This window comes from Bombina bombina, chromosome 4 (genome assembly GCF_027579735.1).
Source record: "Bombina bombina isolate aBomBom1 chromosome 4, aBomBom1.pri, whole genome shotgun sequence".
NCBI lineage: Eukaryota > Metazoa > Chordata > Amphibia > Anura > Bombinatoridae > Bombina > Bombina bombina.
The window spans coordinates 1072438054-1072455632 of NC_069502.1; the positions used below are offsets into that span (position 1 = coordinate 1072438054).

The window sequence follows — 17579 nt, forward strand, 5'->3', positions numbered from 1 at the left end:
AGATAGCACCATCCACCTTAGGAATGGAGCCCCACAAATCCAGTTGAGAGTCCGGGACTGGGAACAACTTTTAAAAAGTAGACGAGGGGGAAAAGGAAGAACCAATTCTTTACCATTCATTCTTAATAATGTTCGCCATCTTAACTGGCATGTCTCCCTTCTTAGACTTTATAACTTTGTTAAGGCATGTAGAACATAATTGAGTGGGCTGGAAAACCATGGTCTCTTCACAATATAAACAGGTATGATTTAGTACAGAAGGAGTACCTTCTAACATGTCAGAGTCCTCCATAGCTCAGGTTATACCCACAGAAGAACACAAATAAAGATGTTTTTTATTATAGAAAACTGCACCTTTATACTCTCAATGGCTGGGACACTCACCACCTCCTAGACCCAGACAGTTAACAGAGGGAAAGGTTCAAGTCTCAGCTGGAATGGAGGAAATGAACATAGACCACACCCGGTCACATGGAGTGCAAGACAAAAGTGAAACTTAAAAGTGAAACCTGTTTGTCCCAGCCAAAAACACCAGTCTATCAGCCCAGGAAAAAAAAAAATCACACAAAGCAGCACGTAAATAATTAATACACTGATTTATTAACCCCAACTGTTCAATAAACTTCAGAGGATATTAACCCTGGATCCTACCGTGGTATAAAGGAGCCACACTGTGACCCTGTTATAGCGTTTTATGTGTAAAAATTGAAACAATCTTACCTCCAGGATCCATGCTGTGGAACAGAGCACATCATCTCAAGTGTCAGAGTCTTATAGCAGCACTCCTGGATGAACTTGAGTGAGAGAAAGCAGGCAGTGAAACTCGTCAACACTGATTGCTTAGGAGCTGTTAGCAGTAGTCTGGATGGTTTTGCAGAAAAACTTTCCCCGCATCTCCAGACTCTAACTTTCATCAATACTCTGAGAGGTTGACATGACTACTTAAAACTCCAGTCCTTTCTCGAAGGGCAGATACCCTTTTTTAGGACTCGCCGAATCTTCTGACACTTCTCTGCCACCTCCTAACATGACGAAAGGCAAAGAATGACTGGGGTAATGAGGAAGTGGGAGGGATATTTAAGCCTTTGGCTGGGGTGTCTTTGCCTCCTCCTGGTGGCCAGATATTGTATTTCCTAACCATAAGGAATGAAGTCGTGGACTCTCCCTATCTTAGGAAGAAAAGTGATTTTAATGATTTATTTTATATGCTATGATTACCTTTCTGAAGCATTTTGTATTGCTAATTTTGATCTGTACCCCAATAGCTCTCTCTCTCTCTCTCTCTCTCTCTCTCTCTCTCTCTCTCTCTCTCTCTCTCTCTCTCTCTCTCTCTATATATATATATATATATATATATATATATATATATATATATATATATACACACACACACACACACACACATATCTCATGCTAGTCCTTATAATATCTGCACATTTACTCTGACTAATATGGCATTTTATACGTATTATGAATTATGAACAATCCTAGTCTTAATTACTACGAGGATTTCAATCTCAGTGTTATTTTACGGAACAAGCTTTCTTGTTTTCATTACCATTATATTATGATACATTTAGTGACCGCTTTAGGTTCTAATATCTGTCACTGGATGCGTCCTTACTAATAATATCTCTTTTGTAAATATTATGGGAATAATGAAGTGGACTAGCATGGAACGTAAATTCTTGCAAATTAGATTTATATTGGTCATTGCCATTATATGAGGATGATACATTTAGTGACCGCTTTTAGGCTTTAGTATCTGTCACTGATGCTTCCTTACTAACAAAATCTCTTTTGAAATTATAATGGGAATAATGAATTTGATTAGCATGGAATGTAAATGCTAACAAATTAGATGTATATTTGTCTTCTAAGAGATTTCATCTTCATTTACTTATTGACAGATATCTCCATCGACTATTATGGTTTTAAAAGTGACGTTAAGTCACTGGATATGATGAATGTTGATGGATCGGTACATTCATCTTAGTGTGTTTTGCGGACTTAATTTTGAGTATTTATTGTTAACAAGGAAATTCTGATGTCACAAATTCCCTTCTTACCAGGTACACATCATCCGCTCATTATGGAATAATCTTCTTTACCACATCGAGTAATACTACTATTATGGGTCTGGTATTCACTTTGAATCTTATTAGATCTCTATATTTCGCTTGGGTATTATGGATCAAACCCAGGGGGTATTATTATTATGATTTTTGTTATCATGGAGATTATTACGTCATGATGCCATGTGTCTACTGACCAGCCAATGGTTTATTCCCATCTTACCTAATATTCACCTCTCGGTCATTATGAGTTAACCCATTCTAGCACATTAAACTTTACTTATGTTAACTTGTATCTATTTATAATTTATTTATTTATAAAATATTTTACCAGGAAGGATACGTTGAGATTTCTCTCGTTTTCAAGTATGTCCTGGGTCCACAAAACATTGCATTGATACAATAGGGTACAATAAAATACAAAAATAATAATACACAATATATACTTAATAAGCTAGAAAGCTTCACACTGTGTAGACATGACTTGCTGCAGTATGGAAACTGGTTAGTGTTAGGACCAGTCTACTATGGGACACCTTGTAAGTGGTGACTGGCTTAGCAGAATATGATCATATTGTGTGACTAAGATCCCATTTCATTTAAAGGCATTTTTTACAGCAAAAAATTTTTTTGCAGCATAAATATAAGTCAATATTATTGCAAGATGTTAATCCCAATTTTATTTGAACTATGTAAGTATATTTAGCAGATAGAAGTATATTTGTTTTTGCAGCTCAAATATAAGCCAATATTATTGCAAGATGTTTATCCCAATCTTATGAGAAGCTATGTAGGTATATTTGGCAGACAGAAGCATATACAAATATGCCATGAAAGAGTGGACTTAAGTGGTTGGATGTGCACCAATACTTTTTGTTGTTTAATAATACAAAATATATGCAAAAAAATTAATATAGAACAGGTAGGAAATATATAATAAATAAACCATGACAGGTGCATTCTGTTTTGATATATGTATAGAGGGATCTCTTAAAGGATAAAAGGCTTGGGGAAGGTATGGCCTTAATGTGGAATTCAGAGTCATACTATGTGATCTTTATACATTGATTGTTATTCGTAGCTACGTTTTGGAAATCGTTATATTAACTATGAATATTTATCCGTTGCCAGGGTTTCCGTAATGGCATGACATCACGTGACCAGTCATTATCAAAGAACCTTCTTGTGTTCTGTGATAGGTTGTTAAGGAGGCGTGTTACATTACGTCCCTTTGATTGTCCAGTTACCAGTATTTCTAGACGTAGTGTACTACGGCTCAGGTTAGCCTTTGACAAAGCCGTATAGGCGAAATGCGCATCAGGTGCGTTCATCTCTGATTACCTTCAGCCTCTTGTGATTAGGAGATTTATTTGATAGTTTAATCTGCTTATTTGCCTCTGTGACCACCCTGGTAATACCGACTCTCACAAGTCAACACCTTAGCTAGTGTCATTAGTGTGAGGATTCTCCTCTAGCTTTAGTTAAATATTTTTGGTGTTACTTGTCACCTGGCTATCAGGACTACTTGCTTTTGTGTTCGTTTAAATAGATTTGATATGTGAATTTCACTTTTCTCATTGATTCTCCAGGCTGTTGGGATTCATTACCTTAGGGTATTTTAATCTAAGCCTTCTTGCATGTACATGTACATTATTCTTATTTTTATATAATATAATTAAATGTTAAGTTTTATGGATAGGTATTACCCTTTCCTCTTCCTATTGATTGATTTACTGTATGAGTGCTCTGTAGGTGTCACTGCTTTACTCTTTTTTTCTATATCATACTTTGGCATAGAGCACCCCTCACACTTTGAGGATAGTTTGTTGGGGATATTTTGCCCTTATTATTGTACTTTTTGGTGAGGTATATAGTGATATAGTCTTTGGTTCCCTATTTTTCCCCACTTCCATTGATAACTTCAGAGTTGCCATAACAACACTTAATTTGCAGAATGGAAACTTGCTTTTGATTATTTGTGGGCATGTTGCTTTGGTCTCTCCAATTTTTACTTACTTATAGACCTCTAGTCAAAACTGAAAGTGTAAATTTAAAGTACCACTAAACACATAAGAATAGCATAAGCAATAAACATAATACAGAGAAAATGAGTTAACATTTAATAAATCACATGCATTAATTGTAGATAATTTATAAACATGCAATATTAACATTACCTCCTCAATTATATCTATCTCAGGATCATCATCATCACTGCTATTGCTAGTTGAGTCTTCATTAGATCCGCTGTCTTCCTCTTCCAAAGCTTTAAGATCTTCTGTGTCAATAATACCAAGAAATTCATTTTCATCAACATCTTGTATAGCTCCTAGTTCATCATCTGATGAGGTATCACCTGGTCCATCCACTTGGATTATCTCAACATTGTTGGGAATCAATTGCTTCCCTAACATAGGCACCTAAGAAGCAGAATTATGTTATTGTCGCTATGGAAAAAAATAGTAAAAGCTTAATAGATTATATAAAACTTAACTATCCTTCCAGACTAACAATCCTTAAACCAGTGGAGGCAAATCTTTTTGAGTCCACTCAAGTGGGGCATCAAAGAAAAAGGGCACATGTACTAAAGGACGGATGGTCAGACAATGTCCCCAACTTAAAAAAACTGTCAGCCTGTCTTTGCAGCAAGTATGCAGCAGACACTGAATGTTCGCTGTCAATCACCCGAACAAGTAATTCGACCACCGCTTTGTAACTTGTATTATATCCCCATGTGATGATTCCCCTGTTAAAGGGACATGAAATCCAATATTTTTATTTTATTATTCGGGTAGAGAACACAGCTTTAAACAAACTTTCCAATTTACCTTTGTAATCAAATTTGCCTTATTATCCTTTGTTGAAGGAGCAGAAATACTAGCTCCCACTAGTGCATTGTTTCTCCTGAACATACCTAGGAATACTTTTAAGCAAAGGATACCACGAAAACGAAGCAACTTAGACCATAGAGATAAACTGGAGAGTTGTTAAAAATAAAATGCTCTAGCATCGGAACTAAGGTTGTGTTGAAAGATTAATATATGACAATGTGCCCAACTGCGTTGGTGCTTGATTCTTTTGTTCTTTTGATATCTGATGTAACTATGGTTCTTCATGTGTGATACTCTCAATAAAAAGAATTTTAAAAAAATAAATAAAAAATAAAATGCTCTAATTCCAGAAAGAAAAAAATATGTTTCATATCCGTTTAAGTGCTGCCTGAATCCCATGGTCTCTTTAGGACCCATTATACAGATGGCCCTTTAGGGCAGGGTGATGAATCGAAGGTAAGAAAATATATTAAAATAAGAGGTGAACAAATCCTACTGTTATTTATCAAGTATTTTTTGCTTTTATTTTAAATGTATAACTTCAGAGCTGCTATAACACCTAATTTGCAGTAATGGCAACTTGCTTTTGATTATTTGCAGGCATGTTGCTTTGGTCTCTTCAGTACCACTTATAGACCTCCAGACAAAACTGAAAGTGTAAATTTAAAGTACCACTAAACACATCAGAATAGCATAATCAATACATATAATACAAATAAAATGCATAGGCACTTTGTTAAAATTTCATATGAGTAGTAGGATATATTTATTTGTATTTTTTAACAAACTTCAGTTAGTTGCATTTTACTTCCTAATGCATCATGGAGCAGCTATCAGCGACTCACAAAACGAATATACGTATATCATTTAGATAACGGAAGTGAATTGGAAAGTTGCTTAAAACGGTGTGCTCTATCTAAATTATGAAAGTTTAACTTTGACTTTATTGATCCTTTAAATATAAATTACAAAAGTAATCACAGCAAGGAACATAAGTTTGAAGTTCAATGTTTTAATTGTTTATTAGTTTGTTCACGTTTAAAAAATAAAATTGTAAAATATCCACACTAGATTGTTGTAGGCTGTAACGGAACTTCTTCACCCAAGAGAAGGACTTTTTGAAACCATATCCAAGGACATTTCTAAGAACTTTTTCATTAGATATCATCCGCCTATCTGAAGGATAAGTCATTTCAATGCTAATCCTATATGTGAAAAATAAGACTTTCTGATCATGTGCTTTATATGGATAGTTGTACTGTAACAGTTATGATGCTATGATGTTAATAAAAATCCTTTCAACTAAATCACAAGCTCTTACTCTTATAGTGCTCCAGACACATGCACGCTCTTGAGCTTACATCCTTGCTTCTCGACAAAAGATAAGAGAAAAAAAATATATATTCTTAACAGATAAATTCCTTGCTTTCTTGGTGGTGAGAGTCCATGAAAATCCTTACTTGTGGGAATTTATCTCCTGGCCACCAGGAGGAGGCAAAGACCCCACACCAGAGCTTTTATGTATTCCTCCTACTTCCCATTTCCTCTCGGTAGTACGTATAGCAAATGATAGGAGGAAGAAGTAAGAAAGATAGTAAAAAGAGTAAAGAGAACTGCCGTTAACTAGGAAATGGGTGGGTTCGTGGACTCTCACCACCAAGAAAGAAAGGAATTTATCAGGTAAAAATAAAAAATTATGTTTTCTTTTTTAAGATGGTGAGGGTTATGAAAAAAGGAAAGGCAGGCACCTATTTACCAGGATCTTCCACATCAAATTTTTAAAAATTTCTTACGCTGAAGAAAACACATCAACTTGATAAAATTGCAGTCTTGTAATTTATTCTACTAAAGACACATCTTTAAAAGCCCAAGATTTAGGAACAGAACGAGTTGAATGAGCTGTAATTCGTGAAGGCGGTGATTGTTACGCCTCCAAGTAAACCCTGTGAATCAAGCCCTTTAGTATTTAACTAAAGAAACAGAAGTAGCCTTCCAACCCTATAGTTACCTAAGAATAGGACAAACAAGCTAGAAGACCGACGTAAATCCTTAAAGGGACACTGAACCCAAATTTTTTCTTTTGTGATTCATATAGAGCAAGCAATTTTAAGTAACTTTCTAATTTACTCCTATTAATTTTTCTTCGTTCTCTTGCTTTCTTTATTTGAAAAAGAAGACATCTAAGCTAAGGAGACAGCCAATTTGTGGTTCAGAACCATGGACAGCACTGTTTATTGGTGCTGTCCAATCAGCAAGGAGAACCCAGGTTGTTCACCAAAAATGGGCCGGCATCTAAATTTAAATTCCTGCTTTTCAAATAAAAATACCAAGTGAATAAAGAAAATTTGACAATAGGAGTAAATTAGAAAGATGCTTAAAATTGCATGCTCTATCTGAATCATGAAAGAAAAAATTTGGGTACAGTGTCCCTTTAATATCCTGCAAATAGTTTTTCAGTGCCCTAACTGCATCCATAATAAGCAGTTATGTCCCAATCTGGGATCTTCAGAGGAGAGATAAGTATATTACCCAATCTCCTGACTAATGTTCTCTTGAGAAACCCCTTAAGCAGAAACTAGAGAGGTTCATAAGACAGCCTTGTCCTGATAAAAAAAAAAAAATATATATATGGTGGGTCACAAGAGAGCTGACAATTCAGACACTCTCGTGGATGAGGAAACAGCAAACAAAAATACAACTTTACAGGCTAACAGTTGAATATCTATTTTATGTACTGGTTCAAAAGACCTTAGAAATGGACTCAAACTCCATGAAGGAGAAATAGGTTTGATTATTAAGGTCTTCAGGAATTTCAAGAAGACAAGCAAGTTTTCTATGCAATAAGACTTAAAGAGCTGAGATATTACCCTTTAGATTACTGGCCAATAAGCCCTTGTCTAAGCCATCCTGAAGGAATTGTAAAATTTGAGGAATTCTAGTAATATCCCTGATCTGTAAACCAAGAGAGATACACCTTCAACAATAGTGGTAAATTTTCCTAGCGACAGGCATATGAGACTGAATCAAGGTCTCAATGATAGAGTCAGGAAAAACCTCTATGAGAAGGAACTATGTATTCAAACTCCAAGCATTCAAACTTAGAGGCTAGAGATTTTGACAAATGAATGGACTTTGAGGAAGTACATTTAGCAACTGAGGAATGCGCACTGGACATCTGGACTAGATCTGCGTCCCACATCCTCCGAAACCAAGGAGGAGCTATTAATATTGCAGAAATGTGTTCCTGCTTGATCTGAGCAGTTACCCTTGGCAGATGTCCTATTGGAGGAAAAATAAAAAAACTAGCTGATATGACTATGTAACTGCTAGTGCATCTATAATAAAAAATGGGGGTAGGAATAAAGCGCTAAAAGAAGCAAAGATACCAGGAGGATGATACCATATGTATATAAAAAACTATTTATTGGCCCATATTTATCAAGCTCCGAATGGAGCTTGAAGGGCTGTGTTTCTGACGAGTCTTCAGACTATCTTTTGGTCTAAAGAATTAAAGAGCACTATTCACACAAACTTCACTCTTTTTATGCACCCAAAATGAATCTCTATATCTTTTGATTTTCATTTTCTAATTTTTTAAATTAATAAGAAAACTAAAATTTGGTCTTTTTTTGAACAGTCTGGTAAATAATGCCAATATTATCTGTATTATGTATATAAGGAAGATCTTATTTGTTAGATAAGGATTAGAGGAAATAATCATACCACTCAACCTTAAGAAATCCATTTTGCACTAAAACACACAAATCTAACTTAAATTGAAATTAACAAAGGACTATACAATATACCAATCAACCTTAAGAAATGGAGTTTGCATCAGAACATACAAAACCACCTTAAATTGTGATCAATAGAGGACCAATGAAAACAAAAGGAGGGCTATTTAAAAAGGCCAGGCAAAACAGAATATCATAAGTCTTGATAAAGCCCATGAAGTGGTGAAATGCGTTGACTTGGGGAACCTTAAACTGAACAACTGAACAGCTGGGAAATTTACCCTAATTCTAGAGGGTGAGAGGATAAGAAAACTTGTCTTGTGACGGCCGTTGCTACTTTGTATCCAGCGTCTACAAACTCTCGGCAGTCAGGTGACGTCACAGACGTCGGATACACAGACACTGATTGAGCAACATTGTTTGTTACATAACAGACGGACATCAATACTCGGGAGAGCCTGACAGTGAAATCCAGGCATTACAGATATACCATCTTTCGCTATCAGTGTGGAGCCGAATCTAAAAAGGAGGTCTGTACAAAGGAGCTGAGACCCATAAGACTAGTAAGATTGTTGCAATAACACAGCCGGTAACAGCTTTCTATACACCTCCAAAATGCTGACATACTATACCAGGGATAAATACTATCTATATTGTTTAAACAAACAAGCCTTAACTCCTTATGTTCCTTGGGGCCCTCGGAAAAATCTAGGAATAAATAGAACTGCCATACTAATACAAAAATACCTCTAGCAACAAAAAGAACTGCTACTTATACAGGAATTATTGAACCTGTGACAAAAGGCATCTTGAAGAATAACTATTTACGGATAATTGTGTGGTGCATATTAGAGTTTGAATTTGTTCAGAAGCAAGACTTTTACCTTTACATTTTATTTATATTTTTATGGTCTATTAAAAACTAATTGTTTTTTTGCTGTTTTTAATGTGCAAGCTTAAATATAATGAGTATCTAGGTGAGAGTTGATGATAGAAGAAAGTTAAATTGAATTTTGTGCACATATAATCATACTCATACAGTTGAAGCTTTGATAAATATTTTGGATATATATATATACATATATAAAAATAAGATATATATATATATATATATATATATATATATTTTGTGATGAGTTGATTATCTCTAAGGCAATACATCTTTAATTGTTACTACAAATATTTGTATCATATATGCTCCTCTAGAAGTAACCCTTTGGAGTCAAATTGTTTTTTATATACATATGGTATCATCCTCCTGGTATCTGCTTCTTTTAGCGCTTTATTCCTACCCACATTTTTTATTGAATAAGTCTGTATCTATCTGGGAAGAGAAAGATTGTTATAGAGCTTAAAAGATACCTAATTGAATTGCTATAGCTAAAATTTTGGTAAACTGCTAGTGCATCTACCAATGGTACTTGGTGATGTCAAAATTCTGGCTCGTATCGGAGGAATTTGTATTCAGGAGAGACACCATTAAGTCTATCTCTTGACAACCCCAGCGATGCACCAGCTGGTTGAAAATATTCTAATGGACCATTCCCCGAAATGACAACTAAGAGATAGTCCTTTCCCAATTGTTAAGCACAGAAGTGTGAATTGCTGATATGGAACACTGATGGGCTTCTGCCAATTCAGGATATGTAAAACCTTTTTCATTAATAGAAAACTGCGGGTACCACTATGATGATTAATACAAGCTAAAGAAAAAGAACCAATTTGAAAACTGAAGCACAGAAATGTGAATTGCTGATATGGAACACTGATGGGCTTCTGCCAATTCAGGATATGTAAAACCTTTTTTATTGCTAGAAAACTGTGGGTACCACTATGATGATTAATACAAGCTAAAGAAAAAGAACCAATTTGAAAACTGAAGAGGCCCAAGCCATTTATTGATAGCCCTGCCTCATGAGGCAACCAAACTCCCTGAGATCATTGAGGGGCCCAGACTGCACCCCAGCCTGACAAACTGACATCCATGGAAATTATTTAGATGTCCTCCAAGAAAAGATTGCCTGACCATCTGGTCCAACTGATCTAACAGGTTGGAAGCATGCACAGCTTTAGAGGACATAGACAAAATCATGCAAAAACAGAATTTATGTTTACCTGATAAATTTCTTTCTCCAACGGTGTGTCCGGTCCACGGCGTCATCCTTACTTGTGGGATATTCTCTTCCCCAACAGGAAATGGCAAAGAGCCCAGCAAAGCTGGTCACATGATCCCTCCTAGGCTCCGCCTACCCCAGTCATTCGACCGACGTTAAGGAGGAATAATAGCATAGGAGAAACCATATGGTACCGTGGTGACTGTAGTTAAAGAAAATAAATTATCAGACCTGATTAAAAAACCAGGGCGGGCCGTGGACCGGACACACCGTTGGAGAAAGAAATTTATCAGGTAAACATAAATTCTGTTTTCTCCAACATAGGTGTGTCCGGTCCACGGCGTCATCCTTACTTGTGGGAACCAATACCAAAGCTTTAGGACACGGATGAAGGGAGGGAGCAAATCAGGTCACCTAAATGGAAGGCACCACGGCTTGCAAAACCTTTCTCCCAAAAATAGCCTCAGAAGAAGCAAAAGTATCAAACTTGTAAAATTTGGTAAAAGTGTGCAGTGAAGACCAAGTCGCTGCCCTACATATCTGATCAACAGAAGCCTCGTTCTTGAAGGCCCATGTGGAAGCCACAGCCCTAGTGGAATGAGCTGTGATTCTTTCGGGAGGCTGCCGTCCGGCAGTCTCGTAAGCCAATCTGATGATGCTTTTAATCCAAAAAGAGAGAGAGGTAGAAGTTGCTTTTTGACCTCTCCTTTTACCTGAATAAACAACAAACAAGGAAGATGTTTGTCTAAAATCCTTTGTAGCATCTAAATAGAATTTTAGAGCGCGAACAACATCCAAATTGTGCAACAAGCGTTCCTTCTTTGAAACTGGTTTCGGACACAGAGAAGGTACGATAATCTCCTGGTTAATGTTTTTGTTAGAAACAACTTTTGGAAGAAAACCAGGTTTAGTACGTAAAACCACCTTATCTGCATGGAACACCAGATAAGGAGGAGAACACTGCAGAGCAGATAATTCTGAAACTCTTCTAGCAGAAGAAATTGCAACTAAAAACAAAACTTTCCAAGATAATAACTTAATATCAACGGAATGTAAGGGTTCAAACGGAACCCCCTGAAGAACTGAAAGAACTAAATTGAGACTCCAAGGAGGAGTCAAAGGTTTGTAAACAGGCTTGATTCTAACCAGAGCCTGAACAAAGGCTTGAACATCTGGCACAGCTGCCAGTTTTTGTGAAGTAACACCGACAAGGCAGAAATCTGTCCCTTCAGGGAACTTGCCGATAATCCTTTTTCCAATCCTTCTTGAAGGAAGGATAGAATCCTAGGAATCTTAACCTTGTCCCAAGGGAATCCTTTAGATTCACACCAACAGATATATTTTTTCCAAATTTTGTGGTAAATCTTTCTAGTTACAGGCTTTCTGGCCTGAACAAGAGTATCGATAACAGAATCTGAGAAACCTCGCTTCGATAAAATCAAGCGTTCAATCTCCAAGCAGTCAGCTGGAGTGAAACCAGATTCGGATGTTCGAACGGACCCTGAACAAGAAGGTCTCGTCTCAAAGGTAGCTTCCAAGGTGGAAGCCGATGACATATTCACCAGATCTGCATACCAAGTCCTGCGTGGCCTACGCAGGAGCTATCAAGATCACCGACGCCCTCTCCTGATTGATCCTGGCTACCAGCCTGGGGATGAGAGGAAACGGCGGGAATACATAAGCTAGTTTGAAGGTCCAAGGTGCTACTAGTGCATCCACTAGAGTCGCCTTGGGATCCCTGGATCTGGACCCGTAGCAAGGAACCTTTGAAGTTCTGACGAGAGGCCATCAGATCCATGTCTGGAATGCCCCATAGTTGAGTGACTTGGGCAAAGATTTCCGGATGGAGTTCCCACCCCCCCGGATGCAATGTCTGACGACTCAGAAAATCCGCTTCCCAATTTTCCACTCCCTGGGATGTGGATAGCAGACAGGTGGCAGGAGTGAGACTCCGCCCATAGAATGAATCTTGGTCACTTCTTCCATCGCCTAGGGAACTCCTTGTTCCCCCCTGATGGTTGATGTACGCAACAGTCGTCATGTTGTCTGATTGAAACCGTATGAACTTGGTCCTCGCTAGCTGAGGCCAAGCCTTGAGAGCATTGAATATCGCTCTCAGTTCCAGAATATTTATCGGTAGAAGAGATTCTTCCCGAGACCAAAGACCCTGAGCTTTCAGGGATCCCCAGACCGCGCCCCAGCCCATCAGACTGGCGTCGGTCGTGACAATGACCCACTCTGGTCTGCGGAATGTCATCCCTCGTGACAGGTTGTCCAGGGACAGCCACCAACGGAGTGAGTCTCTGGTCCTCTGGTTTACTTGTATCTTTGGAGACAAGTCTGTATAGTCCCCATTCCACTGACTGAGCATGCACAGTTGTAATGGTCTTAGATGAATGCGCGCAAAAGGAACTATGTCCATTGCCGCTACCATCAACCCGATCACTTCCATGCACTGAGCTACGGAAGGAAGAGGAACGGAATGAAGAATTCGACAAGAGTCCAGAAGTTTTGTCTTTCTGGCCTCTGTTAGAAAAATCCTCATTTCTGAGGAGTCTATAATTGTTCCCAAGAAGGGAACCCTTGTTGACGGGGATAGAGAACTCTTTTCCACGTTCACTTTCCAGCCGTGAGATCTGAGAAAGGCCAGGACGATGTCCGTGTGAGCCTTTGCTCGAGGGAAGGGACGACGCTTGAATCAGAATGTCGTCCAGGTAAGGTACTACTGCAATGCCCCTTGGTCTTAGCACCGCTAGAAGGGACCCTAGTACCTTTGTGAAAATCCTTGGAGCAGTGGCTAATCCGAAAGGAAGCGCCACGAACTGGTAATGTTTGTCCAGGAATGCAAACCTTAGGAACCGATGATGTTCCTTGTGGATAGGAATATGTAGATACGCATCCTTTAAATCCACCGTGGTCATGAATTGACCTTCCTGGATGGAAGGAAGGATAGTTCGAATGGTTTCCATCTTGAACGATGGGACCTTGAGAAATTTGTTTAAGATCTTGAGATCTAGGATTGGTCTGAACGTTCCCTCTTTTTTGGGAACTATGAACAGATTGGAGTAGAACCCCATCCCTTGTTCTCTCAATGGAACAGGATGAATCACTCCCATTTTTAACAGGTCTTCTACACAATGTAAGAACGCCTGTCTTTTTATGTGGTCTGAAGACAACTGAGACCTGTGGAACCTCCCCCTTGGGGGAAGTCCCTTGAATTCCAGAAGATAACCCTGGGAGACTATTTCTAGCGCCCAAGGATCCAGAACATCTCTTGCCCAAGCCTGAGCGAAGAGAGAGAGTCTGCCCCCCACCAGATCCGGTCCCGGATCGGGGGCCAATATTTCATGCTGTCTTGGTAGCAGTGGCAGGTTTCTTGGCCTGCTTTCCCTTGTTCCAGCCTTGCATTGGTCTCCAAGCTGGCTTGGCCTGAGAAGTATTACCCTCTTGCTTAGAGGACGTAGCACCTTGGGCTGGTCCGTTTTTACGAAAGGGACGAAAATTAGGTCTATTTTTTGCCTTGAAAGGCCGATCCTGAGGAAGGGCGTGGCCCTTGCCCCCAGTGATATCAGAGATAAACTCTTTCAAGTCAGGGCCAAACAGTGTTTTCCCCTTGAAAGGAATGTCAAACAATTTGTTCTTGGAAGACGCATCCGCTGACCAAGATTTTAACCAAAGCGCTCTGCGCGCCACAATAGCAAACCCAGAATTTTTCGCCGCTAACCTAGCCAATTGCAAGGTGGCGTCTAGGGTGAAAGAATTAGCCAATTTAAGAGCACGAATTCTGTCCATAATCTCCTCATAAGAAGAAGAATTACTAATAATCGCCTTTTCTAGCTCATCGCACCAGAAACACGCGGCTGTAGTGACAGGGACAATGCATGCAATTGGTTGTAGAAGGTAACCTTGCTGAACAAACATCTTTTTTAGCAAACCTTCTAATTTTTTATCCATAGGATCTTGGAAAGCACAGCTATCTTCTATGGGTATAGTGGTGCGCTTGTTTAGAGTAGAAACCGCCCCCTCGACCTTGGGGACTGACTGCCATAAGTCCTTTCTGGGGTCGACCATAGGAAACAATTTTTTAAATATGGGGGGAGGGACGAAAGGAATACCGGGCCTTTCCCATTCTTTATTAACAATGTCCGCCACCCGCTTGGGTATAGGAAAAGCTTCTGGGAGCCCCGGCACCTCTAGGAACTTGTCCATTTTACATAGTTTCTCTGGGATGACCAAATTTTCACAAACATCCAGAGTGGATAATACCTCCTTAAGCAAAATGCGGAGATGTTCCAATTTAAATTTAAAAGTAATCACATCAGATTCAGCCTGCTGAGAAATGTTCCCTAAATCAGTAATTTCTCCCTCAGACAAAACCTCCCTGGCCCCCTCAGATTGGGTTAGGGGCCCTTCAGAGATATTAATATCAGCGTCGTCATGCTCTTCAGTAACTAAAACAGAGCATCCACGCTTACGCTGACAAGGGTTCATTTTGGCTAAAATGTTTTTGACAGAATTATCCATTACAGCCGTTAATTGTTGCATAGTAAGGAGTATTGGCGCGCTAGATGTACTAGGGGCCTCCTGAGTGGGCAAGACTCGTGTAGACGAAGGAGGGAATGATGCAGTACCATGCTTACTCCCCTCACTTGAGGAATCATCTTGGGCATCATTGTCATTATCACATAAATCACATTTATTTAAATGAATAGGAATTCTGGCTTCCCCACATTCAGAACACAGTCTATCTGGTAGTTCAGACATGTTAAACAGGCATAAACTTGATAAGAAAGTACAAAAAACGTTTTGAAATAAAACCGTTACTGTCACTTTAAATTTTAAACTGAACACACTTTATTACTGCAATTGCGAAAAAACATGAAGGAATTGTTCAAAATTCACCAAACTTTCACCACAGTGTCTTAAAGCCTTGAAAATATTGCACACCAATTTTGGAAGCTTTAACCCTTAAAATAACGGAACCGGAGCCGTTTTAAGCTTTAACCCCTTTACAGTCCCTGGTATCTGCTTTGCTGAGACCCAACCAAACCCAAAGGGGAATACGATACCAAATGACGCCTTCAGAAGTCCTTTATAAGTATCAGAGCTCCTCTCACATGCGACTGCATGCCATGCCTCTCAAAAACAAGTGCGCAACACCGGCGCGAAAATGAGACTCTGCCTATGCTTTGGGAAAGCCCCTAAAGAATAAGGTGTCTAAAACAGTGCCTGCCGATATTATTATATCAAAATACCCAGAATAAATGATTCCTCAAGGCTAAATAAGTGTTAATATCAATCGATTTAGCCCAAAAAAGGTCTACAGTCTAAATAAGCCCTTGTGAAGCCCTTATTTACAATCGTAATAAACATGGCTTACCGGATCCCATAGGGAAAATGACAGCTTCCAGCATTACATCGTCTTGTTAGAATGTGTCATACCTCAAGCAGCAAAGGACTGCAAACTGTTCCCCCAACTGAAGTTAATTGCTCTCAACAGTCCTGTGTGGAACAGCCATGGATTTTAGTTACGGTTGCTAAAATCATTTTCCTCATACAAACAGAATTCTTCATCTCTTTTCTGTTTCTGAGTAAATAGTACGTACCAGCACTATTTGAAAATAACAAACTCTTGATTGAATAATGAAAAACTACAGTTAAACACTAAAAAACTCTAAGCCATCTCCGTGGAGATGTTGCCTGTACAACGGCAAAGAGAATGACTGGGGTAGGCGGAGCCTAGGAGGGATCATGTGACCAGCTTTGCTGGGCTCTTTGCCATTTCCTGTTGGGGAAGAGAATATCCCACAAGTAAGGATGACGCCGTGGACCGGACACACCTATGTTGGAGAAAAGTATTGCATCTGATGCTCCTACAATCAGAACCACAACCTCCATACACTGGGCTAAAGTATCCTGAGATAGGTACTGAAACTTTTGGCAAGTCGATTGTTGATTTAGCTAGCGTTCGTCTGTGAGAAACAGCCTCATGTAGACCAAATCTGTGTATTAACCCTATAAGATGTACTCTTGTATCCAGGGTCAAGGAACTAGGACAGATTCACCTATGGTGTAAGTAAGCATCCTTGAAGCATACCATTGTCAAGAACTGACCCTGGAGCACTAAATGGAGAATAGTTCTGATATTGTCCATCTAGAAAGAAGAAACCCTCAGAAAATTGTTCAGGGTCTTCAGATCCAGAATTCCATATTCTGATGTAGAGGCCGGAAAAAATTACTCCAATGTCTTCTAAATCATGTACACACTAAAATGAATGCTGTATGCTTTTCCGGTCTCTTCAAAACATGAGACAGAATGAACCTCGAGGTCTCAACTGAAAACCGATCTTGTATCCGAGATATGATTTCCATAACCCAGGGATCCTGGATGGGCTGATCCCAGTCCTTCTGAAAAAGGCTCAATTAATCTTGAAAATCTTCTTAGGGTGATTCCTCTGACAAGTCAGATAAGGAATTACACCAAAGAGATGCTGCGCCTGCAACATAAGTGATACCTTACAAAATGTAGAGATGGCACCGCCCACTTAAGGAATGGTTTCCCAAAGTTCCAGATTCATTTTTTGCATAGGAAACAGCTCATTAAATATAGGAGATGGAACCTCAGCTTTTTGTCCTTTTCCCTGGAAATAACATATGTGACCAAGGTAGTGACCAGAAAAACCTCAGCTGACAGATTTGGTCTAGAAAATAATGTCTTATTGGGTCAATGACATTCTCTACTGGCTTAGGATCCTGAACCCCTAAAGCCTTTAACACTTCCTTAAGTAAGGAATTAAAATATTCTAGCGTAAAATGAAAGGTAGT

At 38.9% G+C, this 17579-nt stretch overlaps 1 protein-coding gene across 1 annotated transcript in view; it reads right to left on the bottom strand.

Annotated features, from left to right (window-relative positions):
• Positions 1–17579, bottom strand: part of GTF2A1L (general transcription factor IIA subunit 1 like) — a 183424-nt gene that overhangs the window by 38436 nt on the left and 127409 nt on the right. Inside the window, exon 5 of the mRNA XM_053712719.1 lies at positions 4253–4495. Within this exon, the coding sequence (XP_053568694.1) occupies positions 4253–4495 (243 nt within the window). The remainder of the gene's footprint in view (positions 1–4252; positions 4496–17579) is intronic.